The sequence below is a fragment of the Halichondria panicea genome, chromosome 12 (genome assembly GCF_963675165.1).
Source record: "Halichondria panicea chromosome 12, odHalPani1.1, whole genome shotgun sequence".
NCBI lineage: Eukaryota > Metazoa > Porifera > Demospongiae > Suberitida > Halichondriidae > Halichondria > Halichondria panicea.
The window spans coordinates 1,017,652-1,030,842 of record NC_087388.1 but is presented as its reverse complement, the minus strand read 5'-3'; the positions used below and the strand labels follow the sequence as shown (position 1 = coordinate 1,030,842).

General features: G+C 46.9%; 3 protein-coding genes and 1 pseudogene across 4 annotated transcripts; 2 read left to right on the top strand and 2 right to left on the bottom strand.

Annotated features, from left to right (window-relative positions):
• Positions 1-1,972: 1,972 nt before the first annotated feature.
• LOC135344742 (tRNA-dihydrouridine(20) synthase [NAD(P)+]-like) lies at positions 1,973-4,339 on the top strand (annotated as a pseudogene).
• Positions 4,340-4,624: 285 nt separating this feature from the next.
• On the bottom strand, positions 4,625-6,959 carry LOC135344740 (protein fem-1 homolog C-like). Its single transcript, XM_064541997.1, has 2 exons — positions 6,798-6,959; positions 4,625-6,663 (listed from the first exon to the last, which is right to left on the bottom strand). Exon 2 carries the CDS (start codon positions 6,658-6,660, stop codon positions 4,741-4,743), a length of 1,920 nt encoding a protein of 639 aa, XP_064398067.1. The 5' UTR covers positions 6,661-6,663; positions 6,798-6,959; the 3' UTR covers positions 4,625-4,740.
• A 61-nt stretch (positions 6,960-7,020) lies between these two features.
• LOC135344738 (ankyrin repeat domain-containing protein 27-like) lies at positions 7,021-11,799 on the bottom strand. 2 transcript variants are annotated; one of them, XM_064541996.1, is made up of 22 exons: positions 11,626-11,799; positions 11,455-11,571; positions 11,058-11,202; positions 10,774-10,979; positions 10,666-10,716; positions 10,531-10,596; positions 10,394-10,470; positions 10,088-10,339; positions 9,940-10,016; positions 9,684-9,882; positions 9,546-9,628; positions 9,245-9,360; positions 9,102-9,194; positions 8,941-9,040; positions 8,796-8,890; positions 8,532-8,666; positions 8,349-8,480; positions 8,090-8,281; positions 7,919-8,038; positions 7,705-7,863; positions 7,372-7,646; positions 7,021-7,321 (listed from the first exon to the last, which is right to left on the bottom strand). In XM_064541996.1, the coding sequence occupies exons 1-22, from the start codon at positions 11,767-11,769 to the stop codon at positions 7,201-7,203; spliced, it is 2,955 nt and encodes a 984-aa protein (XP_064398066.1). In that variant the 5' UTR covers positions 11,770-11,799; the 3' UTR covers positions 7,021-7,200. The 2 variants fall into 2 exon arrangements, with proteins under 2 accessions (XP_064398066.1, XP_064398065.1); XM_064541995.1 differs by having other exon boundaries at positions 9,684-10,016.
• A 30-nt stretch (positions 11,800-11,829) lies between these two features.
• On the top strand, positions 11,830-13,176 carry LOC135344743 (probable malonyl-CoA-acyl carrier protein transacylase, mitochondrial). Its single transcript, XM_064541999.1, has 3 exons — positions 11,830-12,198; positions 12,287-12,374; positions 12,461-13,176. Exons 1-3 carry the CDS (start codon positions 11,893-11,895, stop codon positions 13,045-13,047), a joined length of 981 nt encoding a protein of 326 aa, XP_064398069.1. The 5' UTR covers positions 11,830-11,892; the 3' UTR covers positions 13,048-13,176.
• The last annotated feature ends 15 nt before the right edge of the window (positions 13,177-13,191 follow it).

Sequence of the window (13,191 nt, the reverse complement as noted above, 5' to 3'; positions counted from 1 at the left end):
CCTACGCATTGCAAACTCTAAATAAAAGCTGTTAGCATCGTAGATAGTAAGCCAGAATCAAGCGTGGAGACATCGTAGACGTAGACAAGGGCTTACCAAGTAAAGACTAAAGAGACTAAATATCTAAATTTAGCTCAGTTTTTTTTCCTGAGTTCAGAACAGACCCACTTGATTAGTAGATATAATTATTACTCTAGTCTTTCATACTTCCTCTATACTGACTAAAGGTCTCACGAAAGCTGACTCTACTGCACTGTACTGTACTGTTTATAACAGATTATGTTCCTGGTAAATGCGCTCCAAGTACTGTGTGGGATCGGGAGGACAGTTATTGAGGTTTTCTCTCGCCCACACTCGTTAAAATTTGTCTACGTCAGTAGGGGATCACGCGACTTAGCAAGGCAGGCTCTCCTTTTTCTTAGTTGCTTCCTTCTTTCTTTCTTTGTTCCTCCAATTTTCTCTTCTGTGACAAAGAACAGAAAAAGGAGAGGCTGCGAAGGAGGCTAGGGTACGGGTATCAGTACATGTAGCAGTTTTGTTCCACTGGTACTTGAGACAGAGTATGAATATTGTTTAATCTTAAGTGGCTGACAACCGCATGGCTCAGGGGTGCGATATAAAGAAATCAATGGATGGCTATTCTAGCTGCCTGGATCTAGCTATAGTTGTTTTGGAATTCAAGAAAGACCTCAGACTCTTAGAGAAAGTAGAAGAATACTGTAACCTAGATTTAGTACAGGCAGAAATAAAATTTTTCATAATAGTTAGACATCTAGCACAAAGAGAGGTACAGCCAGCTATAAGACTACCCCAAGGCTTCTGGAGAAGCTTTTCGAAGACCAAAGAAGGCATACATATCACAGGTTTTGTCCAAACTAATAATCTAATCTTAGATTGGTAGCACAACAAAACTTAAAACAAAGACAAGTCCTTTTAATTAATTAATACAAAGATACTACTGTTCAAGCTTCATTCATAGATGCTTCTTTTCTAGTAGCCTAGATATCCAGCAGGAGCTGTTTCTGCATTCTCCAGACAGGTGGCAGAGAAATACAGCTAAAATACAGTGTCCCAGCTTGCCTTGTCAGCTAAATTGAGCTGTAAGGTTTCCCACTTGAACGCAGCAATCTGATTGGGCTGCAAATTTCTTGCAGTGGGAACAAAACTGTTACGTGTACATGTACTGTGTTTTGCAAGTTGCTTGTCATTGTGCACAGTAAATTGGTGTTGTCTATAGTACTACTGTGGTTACTAGATTTAATCAGGAATGTGCTGACTCTCTATGTCCTCTAATTTCTACCTGCTCTTTTAGTGCACTTCTAACTAAAACAACTGCCATACTGGCTCAAATCAACAGAAGTATAGCAGTCAACAGAGTACTGCATGTGCATATACACTATAACAGCTTAGCTAACTAAGTTAGCAAATTAATTTTTTTTGCTGAATAGACACATTCACTTTACTACAGACTCAGTAGTACTACAGAGACAACGCCCATTTACTGTGCACAATGACAAGCAACTTGCAAAACACAGTACTGATACCCAACCATGAGCGAAGCGTTGGTTGGACTCCGCCCAACTAGACTAGTACATACCGGTATATAGATAGCTAACAGTAGTGGGAGGTAGACTCGCAAGCCGTCACTGTGCAGGCGAACAGTAGACTGGTCAAACTCCGTGTTGAGACTCGTGTAACGTTTGCCACGATATTTGTGGCAACTAACCGCATGCGGTTACCACAAGATCAACGATAGTGACGTTTCACTAAAAAACTCTACGTATCACATGCAGTATACTGACGTCACGAAAACCGCAGCCACTTAAAATATTTTCTGATATGCTGACTGTGCAACACGAGTCTCAACACGGAGTTTGACCAGTCTACTGTTCGCCTGCAACAGTGACGGCTTGCGAGTCTAAGTGGGAGGGGCTCGAATCAAAATTGAAAGTAGCCTCTTTCACAAGGCCTTTAGTGCGGTCTGAAATCGAGGCTAAATTAAATGGTATCAACATCTAAGGATCATTACCACTCAAAAACGTAGAATAGATTTTAAGAATGGCTAGTATACTATACTAGGCTGAGCTACTCGAACAAGGTGATGCTAGCTCCGGCTCCCATGGTTAGGATAGGCACACTGCCCACACGACTATTGGCCCTCGAGTACGGAGCAGACATTGTATACAGTGAGGTGTGTGCTCAACAAGTCTAGCACAGTAGCTACCACCATCGCACGATCAATCGCATGCATGCATTCCCTCAGGAGCTTATTGACCACAGGATGGTGCAGTGTCAACGCCTCGTGAATCGTAAGAGCCTCCACAGTGTATGTACGAGCACATTACCCTCCCCCACACACAGCGATATTGGACACTGTGGATTTTGTGTCTCCTGACGGCTGCTGCATGTTCAGGACATGTGAGAGAGAAAGGAAACAAGAGAAAGGAAACAAGAGAAAGGAAACACGTTGTCTTTCAAATGGTGAGGTCTACTAATAGTTCATGTCACTCTGTAATCGTGAACCCTCTCTCTGTGTGTAGGGCACTGCCGACTCTGTGAGGGCCGTGGAGACTGCTAAACTGGTGTAAGTAGCTCACATCCGTAACCACACCCCATTGACTACACCCACAGTGAGAGGGACGTTGCAGGGATTGATGTCAATATGGGTTGTCCCAAAGACTTCTCTCTTAAAGTATAAAAAAGAAAATAAGACAGTATGTAAATAACATGTCAATGTAGGGAGGAATGGGAGCTGTGTTGCTAAGCAACCCGGAGAGAGTGCGTTCCATCCTCACATCTCTTGTGTCAGCCGTGTCTCTACCGGTGACATGCAAGATACGACTGCTCCCCACCCCCAGGCCACCTTTGACCTCGTGAAGGTTATCGAGAGCACTGGAGTAGCAGCTGTTGCAATCCACGGCCGGTGAGTGTGTGTGTGTGTTATGTGTGTTGTGTGAAGGTGTGCACTGTAGGTCGATCAAGGAGCGCTCCACACAGCCGTGTCACTATGATGTCATCAGGGAGATAGTCAGCAGAGCCTCTATCCCAGTCATAGCCAAGTGAGAGTCCTACACTACTAGCCGTGTGTGTGCATACATGTACTCGTGTGTGTGCAGTGGTCGCTCCAATGAGATAACAAGTTACAAGGACGTGGACAGAATCAAGTCTCTCACTGGTAAGTTCTGTGTGTGTGATGTGTGTGTCACTAAGTGTAATGTGTGTCACTGAGTGTAATGTGTGTCGCTGAGTGTAATGTGTGTATGTGTGTGTGATGTGATGTGTGTGTATGTGTGTGTGTGATGTGTAACTGCAGGCTGTGAAAGTGTCATGATAGCCAGGGCAGCGCAGTGGAATCCATCAGTATTCAGGTAAACTTATAAAAATGCCTGTTAATGATGTAATGTGAATTAATCGCAGACGTGAGGGGGCACTAGAGATTGATGATGTCATAAAGCGTTACTTGCAGTTAGCAGTTGACACTGGCAATGGATGCTCCAACACTAAATACTGTGTGTGTCAGATGATGGCTGATCGTATGGAGGGACCTCTTGGGGCACGTCTACATTCAGCCAAGAACATCAGAGAGATTTGGTGAGACAGTCCTACATCACTAGAAGACAACCTTATCAAGACAGGATGTCAAAGTGGTTGTTGAATTTATCTCCTGTAGTGATTTGTGGGGTATGACTGGTTACCATGACGCTGCCGAGGCTTGTAGGAGTGATGTGATTGAGGGACTTTCCCTTAGGGAGCAGAAATCATTAGGTGTGGCCAGCTTCAGTCCAGGAGGGGCCAAGAGACAGAGGATGGATGCCGAACTAACGGAGGAGGGAGTTATAGAACTCTGCGTCAAATATGAGAGGTGTTTGATGAACTGTAACTGGTGGGTGTGGTTTAGTGTGTTCATACAGACGTGACTACCCAGCACACACCCCCAAGTCAGAGCTACTAGAGCATTGCAGTCAACGCCACCTCGACCCTCCCTCTTATAACACAGTGAGTAGTGCTCGTCATCACCCCCCCCCACACACACACACACACACTAGGTGGAACGTTCTCGTGATCGATTGTTCAAGTCAGTGTTGACTGTGTGTGGAGACAAGTACTCCTCTAGCTTCTGGTGAGATATCTATTATGGTAAAGGCAGTTCATCAGTCGTTGTTCCATGCACAGGTTGAAGAGTAAGAAGTCATCAGAGCAGGCAGCAGCCATTGTGGCACTGGCAGTATTGGGACTAGATGTACCCACCAAACAGTAGCCATAGCAAAATTAATGTTGCCTGTTATGTTTGTACAGTTGTCTTTTTTCAACCACTATTTACCATGATTAAAATAATGTGTCAATGACAAGAAGTTCATTCCAGAGTACAGTAGTACACTAGCCTCCTTCACTAGTTGACCTCCCACTAGTACTTTTTGAGGAGGTGCGGCCTGGTATCGAGGCTATAGCACACATGCATGTAACCAAAGGATCATAATTATTCACCATGTTGACGTAATAAAGAGAGCAAAGCAATATTACATAATTGGAAAACAGTTTTTGCTCACAAATTTGTTGTCCCGTTAATTTTTTGCAGTTAATTCTAGAGTACAGTAGCACATGTGCATGTAACCAAGTGATCATAATTATTATAAGCAAACATCATTGTTGTTGACGTAATAAAGAGGGAAAAGCAATTATATACAAAATTGAAAAATAGAATAAAGGCACACACACACACGATAAGATTACGTATCTAATTCAGTTTTTACTAACAGAGTTTGTCATATCGTGTTCGTGCCATGATACAAACTTGATGAGACGTACTGGCAACACTTGACTGTATTCGATACCATTCTGTATGAGGGCCCTCGAGGCGAGGCATTGCAACGAGAGATGGTTGGTAGTGGCAGTCAACAGCTCGGCCACCACTCCAGGTACAGGAGGCGGGTCCAAGTTCTTGGCCAACTCTAAGGCTGTCTTGTTTTCAAAATTAACTGCATCGGTGTGAGCCCCATACTCCAAGAGTGCACGTATACACTCAGGGGCTGACTCGTCCTTGAGTAGCACTGCCAGGTGGAGGGGAAACCGTCCGTTCTCATCCTCACAATGCATGGGGCAACCGTGTTCTATCAGCAGAGACACCACTTTGCCCAGAGGCAGCTTTTGAGAGTAGACATCTTTGCCAGCCCCACTGCCATGGTCGGGAAAGTTCTGTAGGCAGGCTATCAAGAGGGGGCACTCTTTACTGTCCATAACTCGAACCAACTCAATCACAGCTCCCCTCAACAAATCCATCTCTTTACGTCGGCCATCACGGCTCTCCATACACTCGCACACTTTAACCCAGGCTCCTAGCATTCGAAACAAGCAGCTCACAACGCTAATCTCTGAGATCTTGCTCTCGTGGGCCAATCGCAATTCTTTGAGACCCCACTTGAAGTGTGGTTCAACAGGAGGGGTGAACTTGTCACTAGCCATGATGGAAAAACCTCTAATCGCAAACAGCAGGTCCTCAGTGATCTGAAGTTCGTATGCCATTCTTGCTGCGTTGTCAAAATCCAGCGATCGCTGCCACAGATCCACACATTTTTGATATCGACTCTCAGACAAAGCCATATCTCCACTAATGCGTATATAGAAGGCAGTTGTGGGGTGGATGCGTCCCAGGATCCTCTCGCAGTAGATGGAGGAAACAAAGAATAACCTCGTCTCGTTCTGAGCAATGTACTGAACCTCCGCTTCTGTTACCGGCTCGTGTAAGTTGTCGTACACCCCATCGCTAGGGGGAATTCCCGTCAGATTACTTGAACTACGAACTTTCACAGCTTCGGTCATCCATTTTTTAGCCATTGGATCGTTTCCACTCAGTACCTCTTTAGCGGCTAACAGGCAGTAGCAGTTGTACATCTCGAGGGGCTCCAGTTTGAACTTGGAGTGGAGAAACATGACGACCTCCTGGTGCCCATAACATGATGCCAGAATGGAAGGAGTGAAACCAACGTCATTGGCTACGTTCTCGGCTCCAGCATTCACCAATAGTTTGGCCATTTCTACATCTCCTGACTCGACACTAACATGTAGGGGGGTGTCCCCGTTGTGGCCTCGATGTCTGATGTTAGCTCCCTTCTTGATGAGCAGCTCGACACAATCCTTCTTCTGCATAGCGGCTGCTATAGTTAGAGGGCTCTGACCGACTTGGTTGGGCTTATCAATATCGGCACCGTGTTCGATGAGGTACTCGCATACTTCACAGTGGCCATCGAAGGCCGCACCTCTGAGGGGCGTGGACTGGGAGAGGGTGGTGTGCTCAATATCAGCGCCATGATCAATCAACACCTTCACAAAGTGGAGTCGTCCTAGGGTCGATGCGGTCCAAAGGGGTGTGGCCCCCTCCACCGGATAACCTCCCTCTATAACGGCAGATGTTTCTTGCTCAATATTTGGGGAGTGTTTGTCGAGGAGATGTTCGAACACCTTGATATGGTCTCCTAGTACTGCGGCAACGAGGGGGGAGTGGCCTTTGGGCACTGACGGCTCTTGTAGCCGCTGTTCAAGAAGAGAGAGGAGATCGGGAGATTCCTTCAATTGCTCACACAATTCCGTTAGTTTGCCGTTACTGATTAGCGATAGAATGCCAGCCAACGGGTCCACCTTACGAGAGCGTACCTTGGATGCCATGACCTGTATAGTACGGGAGGTGGGTGGTTATTTCAATGAGACAGAAAGCTAGACACATGCAGTGCAGTACAGTATGTGTGGTGTGTGTTGGGGTACCGGGTGTGCATGTATTTAAACATGTACAAACAAACGCTTACACGACTGCCTGAAAGAAAGCCTTGGTCATTAGATTAGTACTAATGTACAGATGTTAATTGTCGATGTTACTCGCTATGTGTTTATACAAATTAACGTCTTGCTAGCTAGCTAGCTAGTTCTGGCTGCACTGGTATTGGGTAAGGTACGCCGTGTGTATAAACTGCTAGTTGATGAGTCAGCAAAAGATCGTTCATTTACACTTTTGCAAAACACCCATTACCATTCTCTAGATCAACAACACTTGTACACACACAAAACGAAAAGTACACACACATACACAACACGATCACTGCTGCTGCACAGTTAGTGTGTGTTCTAATGACTGGCTACTAACAACGTCCTGCTCTTGTACACAGTCCCAGCTCTGACCAAGGATCCCATTGGACGGAGGAGGAGGAGCCGCTACATTATCCCAGCTACCACCAGGGTGGGAGGTATCACTGGGGGAGGTGGGCACTGGGATGGGGACGTGAGGAGGGGGGCGCTACGGTCCATAGTGTTGGTCCTCTTCAGTGTACCCCTCCTGCACACAGTGGGTAACTAACACACTCTACAATGCACTCTCTCCCTCACCTGTCAAAGTTCTCAATAGCTTGGAGGAGATCCCGAACTTTGGAATTTGGAGTGTGGTCTGTTGAGGGGGCGTGGTCATCCTCCAGAGGCGTGAACAGTTGCTCCTCTTCCACAGGGAACAGTGGTGTTGGAGTAGTCTGACGTACTACCGGCTTGTTGCTATTGGTTGCATGAGTGGGTGTGGCCTTTGTGGATGGTGTGAGGGGTGTGGTGTAGCGTCCGACCATAAGCTCTCCACTGATGGCCATGAGCACCAGCTTCTGTACCTCCTCATCCTAGGGGGGGGGGGGCAGGGCAGGGGTCCATGTGGGAATGTGTTTGTATAATGGTTACCTTGGTGAGGTCTAGTGGGGTCTTTCCCTCGTTGTTTGTAGCCTTGTATTGTGCTCCATACAGCATGAGAAGCTGGACTATGGGGGCGTGGTTCCAGCGGGCAGCATTGTGCAGTGCACTGTCTCCACGGACATTGGACATGGTCACATCAGCTCCACGCTGGAAGGGAGGGGAATCAGCACACACATAATAACCCCTCGAACAGTAAACTTACAGCCAGTAAGAGGAGAGCCGTGTCGAGGTGGCCGTTGGTACAGGAGAAATGGAGGGGAGAGTTTCCCTGTACGTCCTGCACATTCACACTAGCACTTTCTTCCAGTAGCATCAGAACAACCTGAGGCAATGCATAATTACACAACAGAACGTATTTTGCTCAGACACGTACATCTTGCTGGTTGTACTGACAGGCCAAGTGTAGTGGTGTCTGTTGACTCTCCCTAGCCCTCACGTCCGGCATTGCTCCGTGAGCTAGCAACAGGTCCACCATATTAATGTGCCCCAACAGAGACGCCTTGTGAAGTGGTGTCTGGCCTTGAGGGTCACAGCTGTTGATAGAGAGCACGGCCATGGGAGGGGACTGTAGGGGAGAGAGGGACAATAAGTGAGGGGACAGTAGGGGAGGGTAGAGGGACAGTACTAATCACCTTTCTGAGTTGGGAGCACTTCTCACACTGACAGAGAGGGTGACATTGATTGGCTGTTCCCTCCTCCCAACCAAACAAGTATTTGACGTAGTTGGTGTCTCCATCACGCACAGCACGAAACAGCCTCTTAAGCTGTGGGGGTTGGGGGTGAGGTGACAAGAGATCCCCTGCATTGCTACTCACCTGTCTGTCTGGTTCACTGAAGGAACCTCTGATAGACATCCTCTTGCTCACATGTTTCATCCTCAGCACTTGAGAGTCGTCACTCAAGTCAGACTCATCACGTCTTGTCTGCACAGTGCTCAGTAGCTCCTGAACCTGTGCATGTACGTTTGTAGACACAAGTATATATTGACAGTACACGGAGAGAGAGGGGGAGGAGTAGCGGAGAAGAAAGGAGGGAAAGTGGGGAATAGTAGTGTAGGTCCCAATAAGAGGTAGTCATACCTTTACACTCTGAGCACACTGCTGTGGTGACTCCCTCCGTCTGTTTAGGATTGTCATGGAGGCACCGTGGGTCAGCAATACCCCAACTATGGATGCTGGAAGGGGGCAGGTGTAATAGGAGGCGTGACAAGGGAGGGTGGCTCACCGTATCCCCAACGAGCAGCATTGTGGAGAGGGGAGTCCCCCTGGTTGTTAGTAGTGTCAACACGGCACTGGTCTTTGCTGAACAACAGAGCCTTCACACACTACACAGGAGGGGAGCGTATACACACACTGTACTTAGTCCACACACACACACACACACACCTCCTCGTGTCCATTGGAGCATGCCAGGTGCAGTGGAGTGTTGCCATGGTTATCAGCAGCGTTAATTTTCTCCACCTCTCCGAGTAGTATGAGCTGACAAGAGAGAATAAGCTAAAAGTCAGCCAACACTTGCTTGGACTCACCGCGACCTTTTGGTGACCCTTCTGACATGCTAGATGCAGAGGTGTGGAGGAGTGATGGTCAGTGGCTGAGGGCAATGCTCCATGCTCTAGTAGCACACTTGCCAGCTCAGAGTGACCTAAGGAGGGAGGGGACACACTGACACCACAGCATTTGCTAGGTAGTTGTGAAATCGAGAAATTAAACACTAAAAAAAAACTGCACTTTTTAAGCTTAAGTTTGACCCAAACTAAAGACTAAAGTTACAGGCTGTCAAAGAGAGGTCCCAAAATCCATCTGTGTACATGTAGTAGAATAGCGTACCTAATCTGGCTGCATGATGCAGTCCTGTCCGGCCATTCTCATCTCTCGAGAATACAGACGCTCGATCAGAATTGTCCAATTGTCTGCAGGGAAGGGAGACGTTACATGAGTGCCATGTGAGTGTCACTGATCTCTTACTTGTCGATGAGAGTTCTGCAAGATGAGCAGGTACAGAGAGGATGACAGAGTCGGCTCTTGAAGGACTCCGCCTCAGCAGCCTCTCGTTTGAGGAGGGAGCGAATAGCGGCCACGTCACCACGACACACAGTCTCAAAAAAATCACCACCATCATGGAGACTGCTCGAGCGGAGCTTCTGAACAGTGACCTGATTGATACCTGGGTGGGACAAGATGTTGTTGAATCCCATACAATGTGTGAGAGGGAGGGGGGTACCTGATGTGAGAGTGGCTATCTCATGGGCCTCACTGCGAATGTACTCTACTGCCGCCTCAAAGGATGTCATGTAGTACCTGTGAGGTGGTGGTGTCAGGTGTAGATGTGTGAGGTGTGAGATGTGTGATGTGTGAGAGGGTTGTCTTACGTGAATTCGTCAGTCGCTACGTGAGAGAAGTGGAACTTCGTGATGTAGACAATATTACCCATCCAATTGGGAATGTCAGTGATAATGGCTAGAAAGACGAGGATGGGCAGTAGCTCATCAGCCGTCAGTGGGTCCTGTGATTCTCCCTCCATTAGAGTGGAGACACAGCTCTTGAAACAGTACAGCTTCTCTAGGGGCGTGGCAAACTGATTGAGCTGACTCAGCACTGCACGGGCCTTGGAGATACGCAACCTATAAGAGGAGAGAGAGAGTATTATCAATATTATTAGAGTATGCACAACTTACTGGTACTGCTCTTTGATGCCTAGTGATTGTGGAGAGACGTCAGAGAGATTGCGTGTGATTTTGTTGAGGATAGCATCCTAAGGGAGGGGGGGGGAGAGGGGCTAATACAAGCAGGTATACTAATTGTAGGGGCTCACTTTTGAGGCCACTCTGAAGCACACTTCCTTAAAAATCTTTCTGTGGAGAGCAGCCAGTACATACGTCTGTATGTGTGTGTGTGTACATTGTAGATTACAGAATGTACATGTATAATGCATTAACTACTTGCTCACCTCCACAGCTAGTTTGCAGAATGAAATTTGCGAGCGTGAGTGAAACTTCTTCTATACAGGAACAAAAAACTATCACATGAATGATTATTATGATTTGATAGGACGTACCAACTTGTAGACCTCCTGAATGACTCGTGTGTAGAGAGCCATGGACGCATCCAAAATAAGTCTCATGCTCGAGCTTCGTTCCAAATGGAACACGTTTAGTAGGCGGTCAGCTGCCCTTCGAACCTTCTCACTCCCAGGTTCCCCCCACAAGTACTTGATGCAGTCCTCCACATTCTCGAGCGACAGAATCACCTCTTCTCCGAGTGCTGTGAGGGTGTGTGTGCGGTGTGTGAGGAGTGTGAGGGTGTGTGAGGTGTGTGAGGAGTGAGGGGCAACGAACGTACCTCCCTCTAGTGGCTGATTGAGACAGAATATCTGGTAGCTCTCCTCTCTCGAGTTGAAGAAACATTCATCGAACAGAATCTTGACAGTTCGTAACTCCTTGTATCCATGGCCAGCAGTCACTACACCACCCTCCACCAACACACTCTACACACAAGCACACACCGGGCACATGTACATGTATGTGTCATGTGGTAGCACATAATTATAGCTATTGATCTGTGTATGTAGCTCGTTTATGTACACACACACACACACTGTAATTACAGCACCCCAAAAAATATCAAAGGAAGGTACTAAAATGAAAGTGCTATAATAATTATATGGGAGAAATATTCAAATTTTTGTATAATTAGAGTGGCGCTGTTATTACAAGCCCAGGTATTATACGGTACGTACCTTCCTGTTGAGCGAAATGAAGCGACCCTCTTCACTGGTTGGCATGACAACATGGTTCTCAAAGTCAACTTTAGTCAGTTTCAGCCGAGACACAGTATCAGCACGAGGAACAAATATCTGTAAGAAGAAAGGGGGTGTGTCACTATGTGTGTGTGGTATGCCTGCTCTCACAGTCCATCTTTTCTCAGCAGCCTCGTTGAAAAGAGCTCCGAATCTGTTGACCAGAGACTGAAAGAACAAGTTCTCATGAAGGTCTTCGTCGTATCTTGCCATCCATCCGGTAGCCAGTAAAGATATTAAATGATACGGGTACATAGCAACGAAGGGGTTTACCCTCAATAGAGGGGGCGTGTACGTGCGAGAATGGCAACTGCAAAGGCGACCTTTACCATGCAACTTTTCTGCACAAGAATAAACTGATATCAGAAAAGGTGAAGTATGAACACAAGCTACAGAACGGTTGCTGTCCTCCAAAGACACCTCAGGAGAGCTGTCAGTTTGTCCTCCTATGCCCTTCTCTTCCCTGGACAGGGGTCCCAATATGTGGGCATGACTTGCAAGCTGCAAGACCTCCCTGGCACACGCACCATCTTCAGGACAGCTGAGAGAGTGCTGGGTTATGACCTACAGTCGCTGTGTCTACAAGGACCTCGAGAGATGCTGAATCAGACGGTACATTGCCAGCCAGCAGTGGTGGTAGGATCATTAGTGGCTCTACAGCAACTGGAGGCCCAGTCTCCTGAGGTACATTTAATTAATTAATTCGCAATTAATTAATTACAGTGAGTGACTGGCTATTAGCATTTATATAACACGACTGGTTTCTCTACAGGTACTGTCTGGATGTACAGCGGCTGCTGGCTTCAGTGTGGGAGAGATTACAGCTCTTATATTTGCAGAAGCCCTCTCATTGGAACAAGGTAGCCACACACAGCTATTAAGTAATATGATCTGTGTTATTCCATTTCTAGTAGTTCCTCTACTATCATGGTCTTTCCTACCCCAGGCCTCCAGCTGATCAAGACAAGAGCTGACTGTATGCAAGCTGCCTGTGAGGAGATGTCAGGATCCATGCTATCCGTGGTTGGCCTGGAAACGGAAGTGGTTCAGTCGCTGTGTGATCAAGCCAATGCTGCCACAACGCCACCTCCTAAAGTCTGCATCGCTAACTACATGTTCCCACGAGGGCTGGTCGTGTCCGGAGGTAGTGACGGTGTGAGGTGTGTGGAGGAGGGGGCGGTGAGAGAAGGGGGAGTGGTGAAACAAGTGGCAGTATCTGGAGCATTCCACTCCTCATTAATGTCCTCAGCCGTACCCAAACTAACTCGTCTATTGGAGACAATGGATGTAACAATGCCACGACTATCAGTCATCTCCAATGTAACGGGGCGACCTTACTCATCAGTTGAGGAAATACGACAATTGCTCGCTGATCAGGTGACCCAGCCGGTACTGTGGGAGGCTTCACTGAGGGGCATACTAGATAATGGACCTTTGACCTTTGTCGAAGTGGGACCTAACAAGCAACTGAAGACTATTCTTAAACGAATCAACAGAGACGCTTTCAAATCATGCATTTCTGTGACTGTATAACTTATAATACTCCTGATCTCATTTGTCATATTTCATTGTAATATAATACTTTCCTGATCTCATTTGTCATATTTCATTGTAATCATCATCAACTGATCATTAGCGAGTTTAAGTGTTTAATGCCTTGGGTATGTTTATAATTTA

Coding starts and splice junctions, on each gene's coding strand:
- LOC135344740 (XM_064541997.1), bottom strand. CDS start 6,660: ATGGCATCCAAGGTACGCTCTCGTAAGGTGGACCCGTTGGCTGGCATT.
- LOC135344738 (XM_064541995.1), bottom strand. CDS start 11,769: ATGTACCCGTATCATTTAATATCTTTACTGGCTACCGGATGGATGGCA. Junction 9,195..9,244: donor AGGGTCACCAAAAGGTCGCG/GTGAGTCCAAGC, acceptor CTCTCTTGTCAG/CTCATACTACTCGGAGAGGT. Junction 8,039..8,089: donor GTCAGTACAACCAGCAAGAT/GTACGTGTCTGA, acceptor GCATTGCCTCAG/GTTGTTCTGATGCTACTGGA.
- LOC135344743 (XM_064541999.1), top strand. CDS start 11,893: ATGAACACAAGCTACAGAACGGTTGCTGTCCTCCAAAGACACCTCAGG. Junction 12,199..12,286: donor TGGAGGCCCAGTCTCCTGAG/GTACATTTAATT, acceptor GTTTCTCTACAG/GTACTGTCTGGATGTACAGC. Junction 12,375..12,460: donor AGCCCTCTCATTGGAACAAG/GTAGCCACACAC, acceptor TTCCTACCCCAG/GCCTCCAGCTGATCAAGACA.